This window comes from Bombina bombina, chromosome 9 (assembly GCF_027579735.1).
Source record: "Bombina bombina isolate aBomBom1 chromosome 9, aBomBom1.pri, whole genome shotgun sequence".
In the NCBI taxonomy this organism is placed as follows: domain Eukaryota; kingdom Metazoa; phylum Chordata; class Amphibia; order Anura; family Bombinatoridae; genus Bombina; species Bombina bombina.
The window spans coordinates 157,041,538-157,065,203 of NC_069507.1; the positions used below are offsets into that span (position 1 = coordinate 157,041,538).

At 37.0% G+C, this 23,666-nt stretch overlaps 1 protein-coding gene across 1 annotated transcript; it reads right to left on the bottom strand.

Moving 5' to 3' along the window:
• Positions 1-7,855: 7,855 nt before the first annotated feature.
• INA (internexin neuronal intermediate filament protein alpha) lies at positions 7,856-14,206 on the bottom strand. Its single transcript, XM_053691718.1, has 3 exons — positions 13,163-14,206; positions 10,917-11,041; positions 7,856-9,457 (listed from the first exon to the last, which is right to left on the bottom strand). The coding sequence occupies exons 1-3, from the start codon at positions 14,204-14,206 to the stop codon at positions 9,172-9,174; spliced, it is 1,455 nt and encodes a 484-aa protein (XP_053547693.1). The 3' UTR covers positions 7,856-9,171.
• Positions 14,207-23,666: the final 9,460 nt, after the last annotated feature.

A 23,666-nucleotide genomic window follows, 5' to 3' on the forward strand; every position in this document is an offset into this window, starting at 1 on the left:
GTCTAATAAAATATGGTAAAACATTTTAAATGGTTTTATTTTTATATAAAATCCATAATGGATAGATTAACTGTATTCTGATTATTTCTAATGAGCAGGTATCAGTTCCTGAGACGTGAAATATTGCAGCTGCACTTTTGTTTTGCTCATATTGCAAATGTGCAACCTTTATATTTGCATTAAATATTTGTTTCGTGTATACAGCTTTGTGGTGTGCTGTGTACCTGCGAGAAAGTATGGAATGATGTTTCCTTACATCTGTCTCCCATATGGTGATGTTAACACTTATGCAGTGGGTTTGGTTTTAAAGAATGATTTGTTAAAAGTGAAATATAACATTTACATTTCCTTAACAGAAACTGTATAAATGTGCCAGACACGTTCCCGACACCTCCCACTCAGCTCACTGGGACTAGCCAATCACTATTCCTTGTATACCCAAATCACAGGGCAACAGCTGCAGCATCTAATTTTCTCATTAAAACATCACCAGCTCCCTTCTGGATGAAGAATAACAGCTATTGTGAAGGGTGCTACCTACATGCTGGGGAAGTACCGCAGACAGAGTGGCAGCAGTGATGTGATAATACATACAGGGCCTTTATATGACCTTGTACAGGCTATTCTGGGTATGATGTTCCCTACCTTACAAATGTACATTATTGGGATGTTGGTTAACATCTTAACATTAAGTCCTGGACTTTCTATTCCTATTGTTAATAAAGTATTGGTTTTGTATGCAGATAATTTTCATATATGTATGTGTATATATATATATATATATAAATATATATATACTGTGTATGTATATATATATATATATATATATATATATATATATATATATATATATATATATATATATATATATAATGTTTGGTTTATCACACCTTACAAAAAGTTTAAATACATGTTTGGGAGTGCAGCCAATGAGACCAAATAGTTACACAAAACAGGGGGTATTGGCACACATCCACTTGCAAATAAAGAAAACATTTTTGAATGCTTCAAAAATTGCCTGCAAAAAAAAAAATGATGCTTTTATATTAAAATGTGTGACTAAGATCCCAATTTAACCTCTTCACTACTGAGACTTTCAGAGAAAATAGCCCAAATTACCAGAGAATTTTTAGCATTTTTGCTATCACTCCATTTAAACAGAAATAAAACCTTTTTTTTTTTATTTACCTGCCAAAACTATATATGTTTTTAAGTAGACAACCCAAGGTATTGATCTAGGCTGATTTTGGTATATTTCATGCCACCATTTCAACGGCAAATGCAATCAAATTTTAAAAAAAATTGTTAGCGTTTTCACAAACTTTGGGTTTCTCACTGAAATTATTTACATTCCACTTGTGCAACCATGGCACAAATGGTTGTAAAAGCTTCTCTAGGATCCCTTTTGTTCAGAAATAGCAGACATATATGGCTTTGCCGTTGGTTTTTGGTAATTAGAATGCCGCTAATTGCAGCTGCGCACCACCCTTCTATTATTCCCAGCCGTGAAGGGGTTAATTAGGTAGCTTGTAAGATTAATTTTAGCTTTAGTTTAGAGATTACCCTCCCACCTGACACTTCCCACCCCCTGATCCCTCCCACTTCCACCACCTCACTCCTCCCTCCCCCTACCGGATTCCCTCACGCACCCCCCACTGGCACCAGCAGAAGATCGTTATAGATGGTGATACACACAGTGTCACCATCTGTAACGATCTGGCATCTGCCCTCATATGGAACCAGAGCACCGATTGTGCTCCGGTTCCATATTCAGGCAGATGCCTGGAGCTCAGGAACTCCATCTCTCAGCTGTAACTTAACATACGAGACTGCTGGAGCTTCCTGAAGCTCCAACATAAATATCTGTTGTGCAGTACAATAAGCAAAGTATTGCACAACGTAGATATACATATGTCAATTTGGGTGAAGGGGTTAATATAAAAGTATAGGTTTTGCAGGCAATTTTTGAAGCATTTCAAAATGTTTTGTTTATTTGCAAATGGATGTGCGCCAATACCCTCTTTTTTGTGTAACTATTTGGCCTCATTGGCTACACTAATTTTTGTTGTTTAAAAAGATAGATAATCCCTTTATTACCCATTCCTTAGTTTTGCACAACCAACACCGTTATAATAATAACACGTTTTACCTCTGTAATTACCTTGTATCTAAGTCTATGCAAACTGCCCCTTATTTCAGTTATTTTGACAGACTTGCATTTTAGCCAATCAGTGCTCACTCCTAGGTAACTTCACGTGCATGAGCTCAATGTTATCTATATGAAACACATGAACTAACGCCCTCTAGTGGTGAAAAACTGTCCAAATGCAGTCCGATTAGAGGCGGCCTTCAAGGTCTAAGAAATTAGCATATGAACCTCCTAGGTTTAGCTTTCAACTAAGAATACCAAGAGAACAAAGCAATATTGGTGATAAAAGTACATTTTAAAGTTGTTTAAAATTACATGCCCTTTTTGAATCATAAATGTTTATTTTGGAGTTGACTGTCCCTTTAAACCTTTTTTAAGGTGTGCTAAACCAAACGTTGTGGATTTTTTTTTTTTTTTTAAAAAGGGAGACTGACCATCTTCCATTGGTTAAAGCACCTCACCAAAGCTCAGGTGTTCTCAAAACAATGTATTGGAGTTGGATATAAAGCTAGGGAGTCTCATTCTAATATAAAGTAGGCAAGGGAATTTGGCAGCTTTGATAATGATATATATATATATATATATATATATATATATATATATATATATATATATATATATATATATATATATAAAACATAGTAACATAGTAGATGAGGTTGAAAAAAGACCATCGAGTTCAACCTATACAAATCTAAAATACTTACAAAAAGCTCCAGTTAAACTTAAATAATCCCACTAAAAGGTGACCCGTTTAATACTATCAATCATATCTATAAATTTTATTTATAGACAGAAATGTATCCAAACAATTTTTAAATGTATCTAGTGTATTGGCATTCACCACCTCCTTTGGTAATGAGTTCCACAATTTTATTGCTCTTTCAGTGAAAAAACGTTTCCGTTGCAGGGGATTAAATCTTCTTTCCTCCAACCTTAAATTGCGACCTCTTGTCACAAACAATTTTCTTGGAATAAACAGAGCTTCTGCCATCTCTGTATATGGGCCTTGAATATATTTACATAAAGCAATCATGTCACCTCTCAAGCTCCTTTTTTCTAAAGAAAACAGACCCAGTTGGGCTAGCCTCTCCTCATATCTTAAATTCTCCAATCCTCTTATTAGCTTTGTGGCCCTTCTGAACTTGTTCTAGTTCTGCAATATCTTTTTTTGCAATCGGTTTGCATTGAAAAATATTAGTAAAATGTAGTGCCCCAGTAACCTGTAACTCAGTGACCTAGTGTTGGTTTCTTAGTAAAATAAGGCCCAGATGGAGTGGAGGTAGCAGTATAGGAATAAAATGAAATGTTTGTTTAGGGAGAAAGGAGGACGTATGTGAGTTATAGGCAGTTCCAGAGCGGGTTGTGCTTGAATATGTGTGGAGTGAAAAAAAATATTTTTAAAGGGACAAGACTAAAAGTATTGAAGTTATGCCTGCCTCGCTCTAGTCATGGGTGCTGCCATGTTTTATTTTAGTTTTCACCTGCAGTGAAACCTAGGTTACAAATTGGCAGCACCAATAATTAGAGGAAGGTGTGCAACATTTATTTAGTTTTTAATGTCCCTTTAAGGAAAAAAAGTGTGAAATGGAGAGAGGAGATCTATGGGAAGATGCAGGAGAAGGATACTTCTACCATTACACAAATACATCAATACCTCTAGGATGATCTGTTCACTTAAAATCCATGGCTTTTCTACTGGTTTCTAGGTCATTCCGTTACTTTGCAAACAGGAACAGGCTACAGATAATACTTTGTATTACAAGATTATTTTGTTCTCTTTAGGCAAAGAAAAAATGTATTTGCTTGACCAATAACCCAGAAGCATCACTGTGTACAAAGACCTGAACATTACAGTGTTAAATTGTTCTTCATATCATGGTATTTTGTCAAGGCTTTATGGTTCATACTCTGTAGATTTTAGTTGCATAACTGCGTGTTTTAGAAGAACCATTGGTAGTGTTAGACTTATTCAGCACTGCTACATATACCACAGAGATCTATGTTTTTTCTACCATTTATATGTATTTTATCATAGGAGTCAGAGTCACTGTCTGAGCCAGGGGCGGAACTGGCATTGGCGAAGCAGGTGCAGTGGCACCAGGGCCCAAGTGCTGGGAGAAGGGGGGGGGGCAGCCAGTCTATACATAGGTGTGTGCAGACCGTGGACAATTCTAATGCAGGGGAGCCTTTTATTACTGCAGGTTGAAGGTCCGTCAACCTATCATCTTTTTATCATCTATGTATTTCTCCATCTACTCAAAATCATTATGCAGAGCAGCATGTCAATTATTACCATTAAATAAAAAGAGAGAAGCGCTCAACCTGGGAACGAACAATAGCATAATAGCTTGTTCTATGGCAAGTTACCACCCAAGAAGCAGCCTCTTTTTGCTCAACATGTGCCTTTCACAGAGAAGAACTTTCCTGAAGCATATCAGTCTGATCCTGACTTAACAGTACAGTCCAGCCCCGAAATACCAGGCAATCCCTCTCTGAACGAGAGAAACAGCAAAACCCCAGATGTACGTTTCGACCTATTGTGGGCCTCGTCAGTGATGTGCAGCCATATCCCTCTAGGCACACTGAGCAACGGGTCCACGTCTGGATTCCCGCATCACACTTAAGGAGACTTCCCTCAGTGTCATAATTTGCATAAATAAATAAATAAAAAGAAAGAAGCGCTCAACCTGGGAACGAACAATAGCATAATAGCTTGTTCTATGGCTAGTTACCACCCAAGAATCAGCCTCTTTTTGCTCAACATGTACCTTTCACAGAGAAGAACTTTCCTGAAGCATATCAGTCTGATCCTGACTTAACAGTACAGTCCAGCCCCGAAATACCAGGCAATCCCTTTCTGAACGAAACAGCAAAACCCCAGACATACGCTTCGACCTATTGTGGGCCTCGTCAGTGAGGTGCAGCCATATCCCTCTAGGCACACTGAGCAACGGGTCCACATCTGGATTCCCGCATCACACTTAGGGAGATTTCCCTAAGTGTCATAATTTGCATAAATAAAAAGAGAGAAGCGCTCAACCTGGAAACGAACAATAGCATAATATCTTGTTCTATGGCTAGTTACCACCCAAGAAGCAGCCTCTTTTTGCTCAACATGTATCATTGCTTGCTACTGAGTTACCTTTGGGGGGCCCAAAAATTATTTTGCACCAGTGCCCTATGCTGAGTAGGTCCGCTACTGGTCTGAGCTGTTCATGTGTTGAGTGTGAGTAGAGCAAAATTTATATATTCCTAAACAGACTTTCGCTGGCTTTCAGATATGTTAGATGTTTTACCACTGACACTGACAGGGTGAATGCGAGCGTCTTCTCGCATAAGTACTAATGTTGTGTTAGCTATTAGCAAGAAAGCTATCAGCTCTTCTGGTTATTGCCTACAGCATCATTTAAGATACAGACATTTGATAATCTAACTTTATTTTAGTGTTTGTTACAGAATAGTATCAGCTCTTTATATATTACCTTTAAATGGGTATGTGTATGTCAGATATTACTTGTCTTATTATTTCTAAAACACTTACTTGTGGCATGTATATATACACTCACCGGCCACTTTATTAGGTACACTTGTTCAATTGCTTGGTAACACAAATTGCTAATCAGCCAATCACATGGGAGCAACTCAATGCATTTAGGCATCTAGACGTGGTGAAGACGACTTGCTGAAGTTCAAACCGAGCATCTGAATGGGAATGAAAGGGGATTTAAGTGACTTTGAACGTGGCATTGTTGTTGGTTCCAGACGGCTGGTCTGAGTATTTCAAAAACTGCTGCTCTACTGGAATTTTCATGCACAACCTTCTCTAGGGTTTACAGAGAATGGTCCCAAAAAGAGAAAATATTCAGTGAAGGGTAGTAGTGTGGGCCAAAATGCCTTGCTGATGTCAGAGGAGAATGGCCAGACTGCTTCGAGATGATAAAAAGGCAACAGTAACTCAAATAACCACTCATTACAACCAAGGTTTGCAGAATACCATCTCTGAAAGCACAACACGTTGAACCTTGAAGCAGATGGGCTACAGAAGCAGAAGACCACACCGGGTGCCACTCCTGTCAGCTAAGAACATGAAACTGAGGCTATAATTCGCACAGGCAATAGAAGATTGGAAAAACGTTTCCTGGTCTGATGAGTCTCAATTTTAGCTGCAACATTCAGATGGTACTGTTAGAATTTGGCATAAACAACATGAAAGTATGGATCCATTCTGCCTTGTATCAATGGTTCAGGCTGGTGGTGTTATGGTGTGGAGGATATTTTCTTGGCACACTTTGGGCCCCTTAGTACCAATTGAGCATCGTTTAAATGCCACGGCTTACCTGAGTATTGTTGCTGACCATGTCCATCCCTTTATGACTACAGTGTACCCATCTTCTAATGACTATTTCCTGCAGGATAATGCACCATGCCACAAAGCTCAAATAATCTCAAACTGGTTTCTTGAACTTGACATTGAGCTCACTGTGCTCCAATAGCCTCCACAGTCACCAGATCTCAAACCAATAGAGCACCTTTGGGATGTGGTGGAACAGGAGATTTGCATCATGGATGTGCAGCCGACAAATCTGCAGCAACTGCGTCATGCTATCATGTCAATATGGACCAAAATGTCTGAGGAATGTTTCCAACACCTTGTTGAATCTAGGCCATAAAGAATTAAGGCAGCTCTGAAGGCAAAAGGGGGTCCAACCCATTACTAGCAAGGTGTATGGAACAGGTAATATGCTTAGTTTTAGTTCTTCCAGTTTCAACATTGGTGTTAAATCTCATTTGCCAGAGGACCCTTTGAGTTTTGTAAATCTCCTTGCACCTGAATGATATTCTTCTTTGGCTTAATCACCTTATACAATTTGGTATCTGCAGAACTATTTCTATCTCTAGCTCATTTAACTGGGTTCATACAAATCCTTGAGAGACTCATGTATTACCTTTGTCCAGTCTGTGTTTGATCTATTTACTGAAACTCTTTGTTCCCTGTATTTTTAAGCAAGGTGATTGACAGCTTTTATACACCAACAGTTTTGTTCTGGGAGCATAGAGAGTCACTGATTGGTGCAAATTAACTAAGCACTCAATTCTACAAAGTGCATGCACACCATTCAGAGCCTCCATATGCCCTCTCAGCAGCACATCTTAAGGGTGTCAATCTCAGAGTAAAAAATAAATAAAAAAATATATTGTAAAGTTTCTTAAAACTGTATAAATTGACACCATTAAACTTTAATGTACCCATCACTAAATTTACTATGAAGAGTAGTTTTCACTGACCTTTATTGCTCACCACAATGTATTCTTACATAGGTACCCTTACCAGCTTGTCTAAAATCAGCCTCACTCTCATGAGAATCATCAAAGAAAACAAGCTGTCTGCATGTGGTTTCTCTGGTATTTACAGGTCTGACACATGCTGTGTTTAAAAACCTGCTTATGAATTCTTACCTGTGTATAAAGTAAATTAAGAAACCAAAAGTTGAGCAACTTTGAATTAATTTACATGTTCATTCCCAGAATCCCCGGCAGTTGTCAATTTACTATGCACCAGGGCAATATGTGTAAAGGCAGATCTCCTTATTATCTGAGGTAGGCAAATATTGTTTGTTATGAATTGCTACTTACTAAATATATTTAAATCTATTATCATTTTAATGCAGTTTTTACAATGAACAGAATAGAACAAGACATTACTTAGTGATGCTATGATTTTATTTCATTTTATTGCATGTTATGGCAGGGCCTCGTTCCACATCAATGGTTCAGCCATACGTTGACAATGATGCTTTGTATTACCCTAAACAAATGCAGCACCCTATCTGATAACAACAATTTCAATTATGTAAAGATGTAGCTGGTAATAAGGCTTTAAAGGACACAGTACAAAATCGTATCCAATGCTTGGCACACCTGTCAGTAGAAATGTACTTGTTTATTTAGGCACCTTTTTATTTTCTATAACTTCTCTTTGGTGTCATGCAGTGCCTATAACTGACCTCTATATCCTCCAAGGCAGATAGTAACTTACAGACATCATTTCATTGTGCATTACTAAGTGTTTGCAGTGCTTCTAGTTTAAATAATATACAAGTATATTTGCATATAAAATTACTTACTAGTGTTTATACATTAAATGATACAGCACCACCAATTTGTGAACAAAGACAGAGGCGTTTCTGCATTCCAGAACGAGCAGTAATTGTGCTGATAACCAATAAGCTGCCTGAATATTGTGGAAAGTTAATCACAAAACACACACACACAAACATTTTTTTGATATATGCCAAAACGTTAATGCTTTTCTGTAGCATACTTATTTAATTAGAAAGTAATTAAAAAGTTCAAGAATTAATGTCCCAATTGCTGGTTTTACCGAGGCATCAAAAGTGTACACCAGATTGTATGAACAGTAAATATTTCCCCTTTTGTAAACGTGATCACATTGTGGGATGAGTACACACATACAGCAAGATACTATATGAATATTCAAAATGAAAATTTGAGCTGATAATTTGTAACCTCATTGTGCTGTAAAGTGAAAGTGGTCCCCTTGTCAACAAATACAGTATGCTGTTTACTCATTCTGAAAATGTAAGTTCAACAACCAAGGACTAAGTGCAGTGCTGGTAGAATGCATTCTAGATAATATCTTATTAGTAGAGTTATGATTTACTACGAGATTCTAGGTGACAATCTACATAAGAGATGTTATCATGCAGATGACTATTATTCAGTTTTTAAGTGTTTTGTCTGACTATAGACTTATTTATTGCTAGAATCAATATAAATAGTCACATTCATCTAAAGCACCAAACCCCTATAGGATTTATTACATGACTAAGAGAATTAAGAATGTTAACAGTAGATTAGGATAAAAGCTAACAGCAAATGGAATGTTGTGCTTGATAAACACGAATGTGCTTTTCTGGAAAAAAGTTATGCTGGGTTTATAGGAACAAGAGAATAACCTAACTAATACTATCCTACTTACTGATAAGTTTTGTTTTGTTTTAAGGTTTGATATTAGCTCCCTCATTCTGCTCTGGTTTGTCTACTCTTTTGGTTGACACAACAGTTTCCTCAATTATTTCTTCATATGTCTCTCCTATAGGATGAGAGGACTTAGAAACTACTTTAGAGACTCCGTCTTTCTCATCTCTTTTTGCAGGTAGAATTTTAGATGAAGATGAGCTGTGAATTCGAGATTGATAGGAGTAACTCGGAGGCGGAGTTGGATTTGGAGGCATAATGCTTATTGCGGAGCTAAACCTCGTCTCTTCACCCTCCAGCAGTTTCCTGAAAATATATGATAAAATAAATACATTTTTAGTGCAACATGGAGGATAAGTTAAAACTCTTGTACAACATTTAATTATATTAATATTATTAAGATGGAAGAAGACTAATCTTATTTTAGAAAATGCATTACAAAGAAGCCTGCAATTGTTTTCAACAATAGTATTTAAAAATGTCCAGCATTATTACAGTTTGCAGCTATTCAGCAAGGTATCAGATTTTCCTTTTGCACAAGCCACAATGGGCTTGATTTATCAATCAAGGGCAGACAGAGCTCTCAATCTCCTCGGTCGGACGAGACCGAGAGATTGAAATTCTCCACCTAAGAGGTGGAGAAGAGGGTAGGAAAGCAGCGGTCTGATAATCACTGCTTGATAAATCCTGACTGCAAGTTCTCTTGTGAGAACCCACAGTCGAAGGGAGGTAAAGGGCTTGATAAATCAAGCCCAATTATGGTAGGTGAGGACCACTTTTAAACATTCATTGCCATTTTATTGCATGCTGCAGCTAATAACAACTTTCAGCTAGCATTCTTGCATGTTAACGTGCTAAAATGTATATCCACCTTTATTAAGTGTAAAGGAACAGAATGTCCTTTACAACTAGTATTCCAAAATGTGAAATAATGTTAAACTATTTAAAATACATACATGATCAATTAAAATGTAAAGTTCTAGGTGTCTTTAGGGCTTTCCTGGGTTACAATCGAACTATTAGACAAGATTTTTTCCTTCTCTGCAAAACTACTTTTCTGTTTGGGAAATTACTGATCTCTGGTTAAAACTGTGATTGCATTATTTATAGTTGACTTTGCATCTCAGAATTACATCTCAGAATATGGGAATACAGTTTATCTTTGAAGCAGTGCCTGGGAATTGGCAAAGACAGTAGCCCAAAATGAATTTGTGTATGAGCAACTGAAATGTGTCATTTTTCTCTAGCACCAGATTTTTTTTTGGAAATCTAGCTACACAACTGATGCTAAGGAGTGAAAACAATGTTATATTACATAAAAGTGTAAGCTATATATTTGTTAGAGTGATACCAATGACAGCCCATAAATACACCCTTGAAATAAATATGTAACATAAGTAATTAACAGGCTGTGGTAATAGTTTTAATTATTAAGTAAATGAAAAGCATCAGCTGAAAACCCTTGGGTTGGGGGGGGGGGGGGGAAGGGAGACTAAATACATAAGGTTTCTTTCCCTATTTCCAGTCTTGAAAGCCACAGCTGGCTAGATATACACGGTTATATTATAGAGCTATTTATACATCTTTATAGACTATTGGGAATTCCATGCAAAAGTACAATGATATTATGTTAGATGTTATACAGTTTTACAGTTTGGTTATTAGAGTATTTCACTGTCATTGTTAACACCAGCTTTAAAAACAAAATACTATGGGAAAAATAGAGTTGAAACAAAATTGTTTAAAAAGGATGCATTATAATTACCTATACGCTGCTATCTCAATATCCAGTGCCATTTTGACATTAAGCAAATCTTGATATTCTCTCAGATGACGGGACATTTCCCCTTTTGTATTCCTTAGGTCATTTTCCAGCTGACTTATTGCATCCTATAAAATACAGAGATTGACTTACCAAGTTGTATTACGCACAACAGCCTATTGGTGTTTTGTATAATGGACATCACAATATGTAATACATAACAATGTGCTACCATCAGAATCTCCTCAGGCCTTGTGGGATTATATTGCAAAAGTTTCCTCATCCCTATTTCTCAGTAAATGAGTTTCTGTAGACTAACTTTATAGAACTGACAACGTTGTTACTCAATAAACCTCACTGCAAATGATCAATTTAAGTAATAATTAAACTGTATAAGCTCTCTGATTTCATTTTAATAGTTTCACATAAATATCTCCCTTCACACCAGTGCAGTAATTTAACACTTAATAAGATCTATTCAGGTTTTAAAAAAATGTGATGCCTCTTACATAGTTTCTGGTCTAATATTCAAAATGTTTGTGTTTTTATATGAACAAAAATATGTTTGCATATTTCTTTACAGTTTTAGCGTTTTTTACGTGTCACATTTAAAACAAAACTTAAAACTAATCCTCTAATCAGTAGGGTAGGTTATACCCCTTTCTCGTCTGGTATCACCATATAGTTTCAGTTCTGGTTTTATATTAAAAGAAAGATAACAATATAGAAAAATATCTTTATAGTTTTAAGATACTGTACAAAACAACACCACAATAATTAAGATGCCACTCCCAGTCAAAGGAAAATGGCGACTGGTGAATTATAGGTGCGGTCCTTTTTTAATGTTTCAGAACAATCAAATCAATTGTTTTCCAGGCAATGTTGCTGACCCATAACCAATATTATATTATTTATATTTAGAAATAAAAACACCTCTTGATTTCCTGTTTATTTTTACAGTTGTTTTTGGATTTTCTAATTTGAAACATGACAATTCAGTTTATAAATTTATAAAATTACACTTTTAAATTCTACTGTCAACAAAAAATGTAACTGTTGTATCTTAAATGAAAGAATTAGATTTTAAGCCTGAAGAGTTTATTTCAAGTATATTAAACATTTTAAAATAACTCAACTGCAGAATAAAAAAAATAGGGTTGTAAATATATGAGCAAACGATTTAAGTGCAACCTTTTTTTATTTTGCATAACCAAGACTAATCACAACCCAGAATAATTTGTCTTTTGTGCTGCTAGAAGGGTCAGTAAGCACTTTGTACATTAATGTAAAGGAAGCAGTGAAGTTTACTGTTTGAATACATCATACAGATACTTTTTATTCTCTGAAAAATGAAAGAAATACTATAAAAATTATCCCCCCCCCCCCCTTGATCCTTCTATAAGCTATTTTAATAGCTCTGGTTTAAAACACATTGAAAGATTGAAAACTGGACTGTGTTTTTTGTTCATTTTTTTGTACAATAATAATCTCCTGTTCTCTCCTTTTTTCCTACTGTTTGCTTGAGGTTTGCTTTGTTGGATTAATCCAAGTGCCACTCCCTGCTCCCTGCCCCCCCCCCCCCCATGAAAGAAAATACCTGCTCAGGGCTGTGAAACAAACGCACTTTCTAAAAGACGATTGTTTTATAGAAATGGACTGATTTAAACTGTTGTTTCGAGATCTGGGCATAGAGGACCTGCATGTATAAGATCTCTATGGTATTGTTAACTTATAGGAAACTATTTTATTCATGAAACTCTATGTAATCTTTTTTTACAGCTTAATTGCTAAACATAAATTACCTAATTAAAAATGATATAGTCTTGTTTTTTGTTATCATTATAGAAGATAGTTGTCAATAAACGTAATTCACATCTGCCTGTATTTATACACATTTGTTATTGCAAGCAGGGTTATTAGAGAAACAGCAAAGCATGAGTTGAGAATGGAACTACAAATACTTTAGGTTCAGCACCTTGGACAAGGCTCGTTTTACAGATAATGTTCTACTGCAAGCAGAGTAAAATCATATACAGAATACAGTCTCAATCCTCCGTTTAGGCTACAATACTTTCATTTGACTAACTGTAAAATAAAATAAATCACATGAAAGCAGAAATCTGTAAACAAATTATTAGTAGCAACATAGGAAAGACTGTGCAAACAATACCAAGGCATTTGCTTGATACACTTAATCTTTGTAGCTGTTTATGTTTCTAAGACATGGAATATAGAGGTGTTTATTTTACCTGGAGCCCAGTGCTCTCTGCTATGTGCCTCTCCTCCATGTCCTGAATCTGCCTTTCCAGAGACTCATTGGTACTGCGAAGACTCTCTATCTCAATGGTCCTGGATTGTAGCTGTCTCCGGTAATCATTCATTTCCTCTCGGTTGGCTCTGATGAGCTCAGTGCTTCGGGTTGCCTGCTCGCTCAAATTGGCATATTTAGATTTGTACCATTCATCGGCAGATTGTAAATTCTTAGCAGCTAGGCTCTCGTACTGGGATCGAATCTCTTTCAGTGCTGATGTCAAGTCAGGCTTGGTCATCTCCATCTCCACGGAAACCTGGGATGCTTGGATCATGGCAAGCAGCTCGTTCACTTCTTCCTCATGAACCTTCCTCATAAAAGATATTTCATCTAAGAGAGATTCCACCTTCTTTTCCAGGTCAAGCCGGGCAAGGGTAGCATCATCCACATCCTTCTTATGGGCTTTGAGTGCATATTCTGTCTCCTCTCTCATTCGGATCTCGTCTTCATATTTTCCTTTTAGTTTTTGCAGATCATCTTCTAGGGTGTCCCTCTCTATAATGAGCTGACTCTTGTCTGCATTCACATCTTCTAGCTGAGCTCTCAGATCTTTAAGCTCTTGCTGGTACAGTTCTCCCAGCCTGGAGGGTTCAGATTGCCTCTGCCTGTAAGCTAGAAGCTCCGTCTCCAACACTTTGTTCTGCTGTTCCAAATTGTGCACTTTCTCAATGAACATGGCAAACCTGTCATTGAGTCCTTGAAGTTGTTCTTTTTCATTTGTACGAACAATTTTGTACTCACTGTTCATTGCCGAAGCCTGAGACAGGTCTACGTTTTCTCCAGATACATGGCCAAGACCCCTCGCTGACCTTCTGTAAGAAGACCCTGAAGATACATTGCCCCTGGACTGAGCTCTGTATCCACCAGAGATAGTGGTCTTGGAGGATGAGCTGCTTCCTAAGCGACTGGATGAAAACCTAGGAGAATCTCCAAAGATTTTTCTGTACGAGGAAGAAAGGTAATGATCTGAACTGAAACTCATCTTGGAGGCAGGATGAGGGGAGGGCACATGCGCTCTCTTTTTATACTGCGAGGGAAGATCAATAGCTAGAATACAATGACAACCACCAGTTACCAAGCACTGGGATATTAACTCTTTCCTGATTGTGGTACTAATATTTTCTCTGTGATGGATTTTTTTTCCATTCTGATGGTATTTTGCAGCAATTGGAGGCAAAAGTCAGTTGTTTTACTTTTAGAGAGATGGAACTGTCCATTTTGCCGCAGTGCTGATGTCAGCAATACTGCTAATTCCCAAGGTTTCCCCATCCCTGTGACTTCTGTGCTCCATGAAAGCTGCTAAATTGCTTTCTTTGGATTTAAACTGTCAAACACAAAATGTCTAAGGCAGCATAACACTTTTTTCGTACCATTTAAATTTAGTAAAAATAACAAATAACTTATTTATTTAATCTTATGTGAAATGCAAACAGTACATTTAATGTTAGATTAACATAGATAAAATAAAACTATTATATAAGCAAACCCTGTTCAGTTTTCTTTATCTCGCTATGTGATTTTAATCCCATAAATCTTTTCAAACTCTAAACACACAGCAGGCTGTTCTAATGGTGTCCCTGGTGATCTGTACAGATGGGAAAACAAGGATTTCTGAATTTGCTTTCTGCACTGCTTACAGGAGAGATTGTACAAAATAATACTTTCTCTTTTTTTCCATTTGATTTTCTGCTTCATTTTTTTCTAGGCTGTTTATATATTTCTATTTTTGAGTACACTTGAGAATTTTCATCTTAACCTACAGTTAATTGATGAAGCTAAGAGCTTTGCTTCCAGTGACTGATCTACTGTATTGCTTAGAAAGTCTGCTAGAGTGGGAGACTTTAGATAATTAATTACCTTCCTATTGTCCTTATTGTGAAATGAAATTACTTTTTAAGTGATTGTTTAGGGGGCACAGCACTGTTCCTGAGGGACCAGGAGATGTTTTATTCTGGCTACCTGGTCTGAGAAGTAAGACCCAAACACCACACATGCACACACATGTACAGTATACACAGATGTGCACACACACATTCACATGCACGCACACATACTGTACATATGCACTCACTTATACACATGTGCACACATACATACATGCATGTATATGCACACACTTAATGTTCAGGGATTGAACATTTTATAAAGTGGGGTGGGTGTCAAGTTTTTTGTCAAAACACCAGTCTTCCTTAGATTACAATCAACTAACAAAATATAAGACTAGATGCATGTCCTGATGAGTACATTTTTTTACATAACCAGTACTCTATGCAGAGTAAGAAGAGATAAAGGATGGGGGAGATTAGAGATATAAAAGAATAAAGTAGGAACAGGTTGCTAAAGATAATGTTCCCCACCTGTACTCTTACATACCCCCTGATATTCAACTTTATGGATATCCCCCCCTAAAAAAAAAGAAAATAAATTATGATCTAGAACCTCCTGTTTTGCCTTAACTTTAGTCCTCAAACAAAGTTCATGCTACAAAAACTCTACATGCCAACTACATGCTAAAAACAAGATAGCTCAGACCAAGTGCATGTCCCCAACAACAACTGTATGCAAACTGTATAGAAACTGTAAATTGTATTAACCCCTCTATGCTAGAGGAACACTAGATATTAGCCCTCAGACAAGATGTATGCCCCAGCAACGCCTAAAGGCTAGATGAATATCAAATATTAGACCTCTGACAATACGCATGTCTCCTGCAACCCCTGTATGCCAGACACATGCCCAAACATTAGAAATGAATTTAGCTACATGCCCCTAGAAATCTCTTATAGCCCTCAGATCATGTACATACTGTACCCCCTGCCGCCCCCTTCACATTCACACATCTTGTTGCAGTGCTTTCTCTTGGAGAAGTGACCCCCCCCCCAAGCAGTTTACCCACTGAGGTTGGTTGGTATCCTTTTGCACCGCTACAAAATTACAGCATCTAAATAGTCATTAGTTTGGCACACTCCCACATGTTACAGTGAAAAAAACCCAGACAACTTTCCAATTTACTTCTATTATCTAATTTGCTCAATTCTTTAGATATCCTTTGTTGAAGAAATAGCAATGCACATGTGTGAGCCAATCGCACAAGGCCTCTATGTGCAGCAACCAATCAGCAGCTACTGAGCATATCTAGATATGCTTTTCAGCAAGTGATATCAAGAGAATGAAACAAATGAGATAATAGAAGTAAATTAGAAAGTTATTTAAAATTACATGCTCTTTCTAAATCACAAAAGAAAAAAATTGGGTTTCATGTCGCTTTAAGCTGTAACACACTGCCTACCTTCATATTCCTTTTGAGGACACAAAATCATTTTCTTTTCTTTTTTTTTTTTTTCTCAGACTGTAACAGAGGATTTTTAAATATGTTACATTTTTAATTGATATTCCTGTGTAAATAAGTCCACCTATGTTTTTTTTATTTTTGTGAAGACTTATTCTTGCCTGCCAATAAAGCTAAGGCAGTATCCCATACCAGGCAGCACATAATGGATACCTTAATATTAGTTTTGCTCAAATGTGCATTTCCTGTCCATTTCTATCTGAAATAAAACATAATTAAAATTAAGAGTCCAAATTAAATGTTCATGATTCAGACAGAGCATGCAATTTAAACATCTTTCCAATTTACTTATATTATCAAATTGCTTTGTTCTCTTGCTATCCTCTGTTGAAGAGTATCAGAAACAGCAATGCACTACTGGGTAACATACCTACCTAGGTATGCTCTTCAACAGAGTATACAATGAGAACAAACCAATTTAATAATAATAGTACATTGGAAATTTGTTCAAAATTGCATACACTATCTGAATCATGAAAGTTTAATTTTGACTTTACTGTCCCTTTAAATAAATAAGAATTATTATGTTTAATTGTTGGTAATTCATATGTGTGTTAGAACATGGTCATTCATGGGCAAATCAATGACAATGATTGAGCAACTGTATTTAAAACATTTTAACATGAAGCCATTAAATCCTTAATGAATATTTAATACAAAATTACCAATCCATGTGTAAAAAATGCACCAGAAAGATAGGAAAGTAATATTGTAAGTAGTCCTCTCATCTTTGGATGATAAAAATAGCTCCTGTTGGATTCCTGCAATCATGTGACTGTAGCACATATCATGTGACTTACTCATGACCCCAATATCACACTATAAAGCCAATAATTAATTGATAGGTTCACAAGATGGTGTGGATGTGCCAAAAGCAACCTTTTTGATTCAATGGTCCCTGTAATGTATGCAGTTGTTTGCCAGAAGAATTAGCAGATCCACCATGACCAGAAGTTTTAGTTAAATCACATTAATTGCACACCCAACAGTTAAAGGGACAGTCTACACCAGAATTTTTATTGTTTTAAAAGATAGATAATCCTTTTATCACTCATTCCCTATTTTGCATAACCAACACAGTTATATGAATACACTTTTTACCTCTGTGATTATCTTGTATCTAAGCCTCTGAAAACTGCCCCCTTATTTCAGTTCTTTTGACAGACTTGCATTTTAGCCAATCAGTGCTGGCTCCTGGGAACTCCACGTGCATGAGCACAGTGTTATCTATATGACACACATGAACTAACACCCTCTAGTTGTGAAAAACTGTCAAAATGCCCTGAGAGAAGAGGCAGCCTTCAAGGGCTTAGAAATTAGCATATGAAACTCCTAGGTTTAGCTTTCAACTAAGAATACCAAGAGAACAAAGCAAAATTGTTGATTAAAGTAAATTGGAACATTGTTTAAAATTGCATTCTCTATCTGAATCATGAATGTTTATTTTGGACTAGACTTGCCCTTTAAAGAGGGAAATGCACTTCAATAATGCTCTCAAAGAATAAAGGACATTGGCAAGGAGTGTGGTGTGCATTATCTTCTGAGGTGTAATGTAATAGGTACCTTTTTGTGTGGGAAATGCAGAGCAACACTATCCATACCATCTGTTATAAATAAGAATCCTAAATGACTAAAAAGGAAACATCTTTTATGAGTATTAAATGTACTTTAATTAATTGGCAGCTAGGAACAATTTTGACACAGAATAATCAAAATATGCACACTGCATTTTCAATACTTGACTTTAATTTTCTTTTGAATTACATTTTTTTTGTCTTTGTTGGTAGCAGGAGATGTTTGTAGTTGATTGGTAATATGACAACTGAATGCATAGGATAAACCAGGCTTCATTTTTGAATTGCTAATTTCCCTGTTACCTTAATTTGAAGAATGCCCTGCCAAGAAGATTTCTCATGCATAAGAAGCTAAGTTAAACAGTTCAATTAGAATCAGAGCCAGAATGATGAATTATGAATGACCACATTTAAAAGATATAATGGATATTTTATTTTCTATCTGGATTACTGAGGACATTCTATTAAATTAATTAAATGAAAAGCAAAAAAATAAATCTATCATAGAGAAAAACAATGTTTAGATTGAAATATTTTTTTTATTGAACAATTGGTACAATACACATTCTATATCAATAGCAGATACCATAAATAAATCACAACTGTAAAGCCCCTATTACACATTTCTCATCATTGTACTGCATCTTTTAAATCAATATTTTCTTTAGCCAGTCTTCACTGTGTATTACAAATTGAAGCTCCAGTAGAAACATGAGTCCAATTGTTACAATTTTTAAAAGTCTAACAATATTTAACAATAAATCTAAATACTCTATATAGCCATAATGCCAGCTCGCTTCATCCTTTAATTTGTTGTATTATCAATAAACAGTGCTTACGAAATCTCCACATCTTAAACATCCACAGAGCCCACTGAGTACTCTCATTTGCAATATCTACCGCTGCTCTTAATCTACTGTTTCTTTCACCCTCGCTTGGTAGCTTATCCTATAAGTGTTTTTCATTGAGGATCCAATAAAACCAAACTCTATTGAAAGATTCCACCTCGTCTTGTATGTATGCTGCAGCCTCGCATAAACTAAACATACTTCTAATTCTCCCCAGCACTTCCATTCTCTCCGGGATTCCCACCTTCCAGTATTTTGCTATCGATATACGAGTCACTGTACATAGAATTCTAATGAGTTTGTTTATAGGTGCATTGAATCTTGGATCCTCACCATTCAACAAGGCCTGCATGGGTGTCAATGTAACCTGTTCCTCTAATATAGTGGTTATAATCTTAGAAAGATCTTGCCATACTTTACGCACCCCCGGGCACTCCCACCACATATGAAAATATGTACCTAGCTGTGTGCACCCTCTATAGCATTGCCTGGAACCTCCCCTCACCATGTGTGCTGTCTTCAAAGGGGTGAAATACCATCGAAATGTAGTCTTAATGTTGTTTTCCCTCAAATCAGCTCCTAACAAGCCCTTACTGGAGTTTAGGAAAATCTGGTTCCAAGTCTTTAGGTCAAATGTTACCTCTAAGTCCGTTTCCCAATGCAGGGCAGTCTGTGACTTTGAAATTATGTGTGTTTCCTGTATGAATAAATATAAGTGGGACACCGCACTTTTCTGTCTGTTTACTGCACTACACAATTTTTCAAAAATATTTTTGGCCTTGGCCTCCCTGTCCATCCTGTTGTATAGCGTGATAGCTGAGGCTATCTGTAGATATACAAACCATTGCAAAGGCAGAGGTCTAAGTTTATCCTGTAATTGGTTGTAAGTCAAAATCTTCCCATTGATTAAGAAGTCTGCTATACGGTAAAGGTCCTTGTGTGCCCACTTGTCTATCAGTTTATGCAATTCTCCTGAGATTATACATTTCAATGGTCTTATGGAAGAGTTAGGTGGCAATAGTGTTCCATTCCTATTGGTTACTGCTAGCTGCCTGATAGCTATTTTAGTGATCGGGTTTTGAAAACTTCCGAGTCTCCCTCTAGATTCTTTACCCCATAATATTTCATCTGGGCCATCATAACCCCCAATAAGGGCCTCTAACTGGGGCCATACTACATCCTCCTGTTTTCTCCCCAAAAGAGAATTTTGGGCTAATCTAGCTGCTGTGTAATAATCCATCAAGTTAGGAAGTCCCACCCCTCCCAACTGGCGGTGTCTGGTGAGAATATCCCGAGAAATCCTTGCGTGTCTAGATCCCCTAAGGAATTTATGTAAGTCTGTCTGGAGGGTCTTCAAGTCAGATTTATCTATCTTAACAGGTAAGGAGCGAAATAAGTATAGGATTCTTGGGAGAATGTTCATCTTAATTGACGAGAGTCTCCCATACCATGAAAAGTTATGTTTCTTCCACTTTTGCAGATCAGATCTGATTGATTTAAACATAGGAGTATAATTAGCTCTATATAGTTGGCTAGATTGTGCTGTTAGTTTGATCCCTAAATACTTTATGTCATCTTTCACCCATTTGAAGTCAAAGTTTGTTTCTATGAGTTTGATAGTGTGTTTTGGTAGACCTATTGAGAGCGCCTCACATTTGTCTAAGTTTACTTTATATCCTGAAATGGAGGAGAACTGTTGTAAAGTTTTATAAATGTTGGGAAGTGAAATGAGTGGCTTGGTAACTGTTAATAACACATCATCTGCGAACAGAGTGATCTTATGTTGAAATTGTTGTATTTGCATGCCTGAGATGTCTGGGGAATTTCTTATATTTGCAGCTAGTGGTTCGATACATATCGCAAAGAGAAGGGGCGACAGGGGACAACCCTGCCTGGTGCCATTAAGAATGTTGAAAGTCTTGGACTGATGTCCTATAGCTCTGATGTATGCTGTGGGTGTTGAGTATAAACCTCTCAGTGCTGTCATAAATGACCCAGTGAACCCCATCCTTGTCAAAACTGTATCCATGTACGCCCAATCCACCCTATCGAACGCCTTCTCCGCATCCAAGGACAGGACCAGAGAAGGCGTTCGCTCATGGTACAGATAATCCATAACCGTAATCATTCATCTAATATTGTCTGGGGCCTCCCTGTTTTTTATGAACCCTACCTGGTCTGGGTGCACAATAGAGGGTAGAATATGTTTTAAGCGATTAGCCAGGATTTTAGTGACAATTTTCATATCTTGGTTTATTAGAGATATGGGTCTGTAGCTTGAACAGAGTGCGACGTTTCTACCCTTTTTTGGTATTACAATAATTTTGGCTTGTAAAAGGTCAGTAGATATGGGTTGGCCGTCTAGAATATGGTTGGCAAATTTAACTATATGTGGGATCAGGGTCTGTCTGAAGAGTCTATAATATTCCCCTGGGAATCCATCAGGACCCGGGGCCTTGCCTGGTTTGAGCTCTTTTATTGCTGTCACCACTTCAGCTTGTGTGATTTTTGTATTTAATTTGTCTTGGTCTTCTGTGGTCAAGTGTGGGAGGTTAGCCAAGTCCAAGAACTCCTTAAGCATATTTTGTGTTTGTGCGTTATGTTGGACTTTTTCCCCATCATAAAGATTTCTATAGTATTCTGCAAATATATCCACAATTTCCTGTGGGTGAGATGTAATGCTCCCTGTTTCTTTCTGAATTTTCGGAATAGATACTGATTGATATTCATCTCTAATTTTTTTGGCTAAATATTTGTCAGGCTTATTTGCGTATATGAAATAGTTGGCCTTAAGCCTTTGGGCTGCCCTAATAGAGTTATTATTCAATAAAGTAAGCAAATCTGATTTTTTCCGTTGTAGAGTCTGTAAAATGAGTCGTGAGTTAGTCCGTTTGTGTTCCTTTTCTAAAGAGTCAATGTCCCGTTGTAACCCCAGGTATCTATTGTCAGTTTATTTCTTGTGAATAGCTTTCTCTTTGATCAGCAAACCTCGAAGCACCGATTTGTGCGCTGCCCATACCGAGATCGGGTTCACCGTGGAATCAGTATTGATTCTCCAGTAGTCACTCATTGCTTTTAAAAGTTTATCTTTAGTGTTGGGATATTTTAGACAGGTCGGGTCAAATGTCCATGTTCTAGTCCTGCCTGGGTCAATAATGGAACCGAAAAATAGTTGTGTGATGGAATGGTCCGACCAGACACATGTATGTATATTAGCCTTGCGTATTGTAGGCTGCATTATTTGGCTAGTAAAGATATAATCAATTTTCGTGTAGCATTTGTGTGCTGAGGAGTAGTATGTAGTATCTGTTGTGTCCCCGTATAATGTGACCCAGCTATCTTGTAGCCCATGTGGTGAGAGTAAGTCGTCCATTTTTGCAGCTATTACTTTTTGTCTTGATTTTTTCTTTGATATATTTTCTATCGTGGACTTCCTCAGCGCTGCCAGATTAATATTGAAGTCTCCTGCTAGTACTATTCTCGATCTAGACCAGTTGGTCAATAAATCGGAGATGTGTCTAAAAAATGGTTCCTGCTGTTCGTTTGGGGCATAAATATTACATAGGATTATTTCTGTGCCCTGTATGTTGCCTCTTACTAAAATATATCGGCCTCCTTTGTCTTTCATTGTTTCCCTGTGCTCAAAATTTAAAGATGAGTGAATCAAAATAGATACCCCTTTCGTCTTAGTATCAGAAGTAGCATGGAAGTGTTGTGTGTATTCTTTGGACCAGTACCTAGGAATCTGTGTGTTTAGAAAGTGTGTCTCCTGTAAAAACAGAATATCGGCTTTAAGCCTTTTGTATTGTGTCAGTGCAGTCTTCCTCTTTATGTCTGAATTGAGGCCTCTCACATTATGAGTTATCAAATTAACTCCAGGGAAGTCTCGTGATGTAGTCATGATAATGTATCACCCCAATCATACAACCAGCCCTGACTCAAAAGCTCTCCCTCTTTACCTGATTGCTGTAGTGTATCATAATTTTTACCAACCTGTAAGACCTCAACAACAGGCTCCTGTTTTCCAACTCTAGTGAAACTCTGGGTGTGGCTATTACCTTGTATGAAGCGGAACTGGCATAGTTCAAAACATTTAAAGAGCATAAATAACTTTGGTTTTCCCTGTAGAACGTAACAGAAAAAACAACATAAAATACATAACATGAAATATATATTAGGGAGAAACATAATTTATAGGAAATGATACTAGGTTTCTCATAACATTATCTCTATTCTCTATAGGTGGTATGATATATCAGATAAGAATTAGCCCATACTTATAACCTTTATGTTGACAGTCTCAAACCCTTGGCCATCAAAGTAAAGTAATGTCACATGTATCCTCCACGACACTGCCGAGACAATGTCTAGAAGGGAGTCTTACCAGTCTCTCATATTCGTTATATCTTGAGGTAAGCATAGTTCTAGGGTGAGATCAGGGTTTAAATCTTTTGTTATTTACTTTTGTCCAAGTGGATTTCTTGTTTGTTTGCTTTGGTGCTTGTGTCCCTGTGTTCTCCTCAGGGTCAGGTTCAGATGGTATGTCCGGTATTTCTATACCAAAGCTTCTGCAAACCTCCGGTATCTCTTGGGTAGTCCTAATCGTGGTTACCTTGCCGTCTTTAAGTATATTAAGGGCAAAAGGAAAGCCCCAGCGGTAGGGAATTTGAT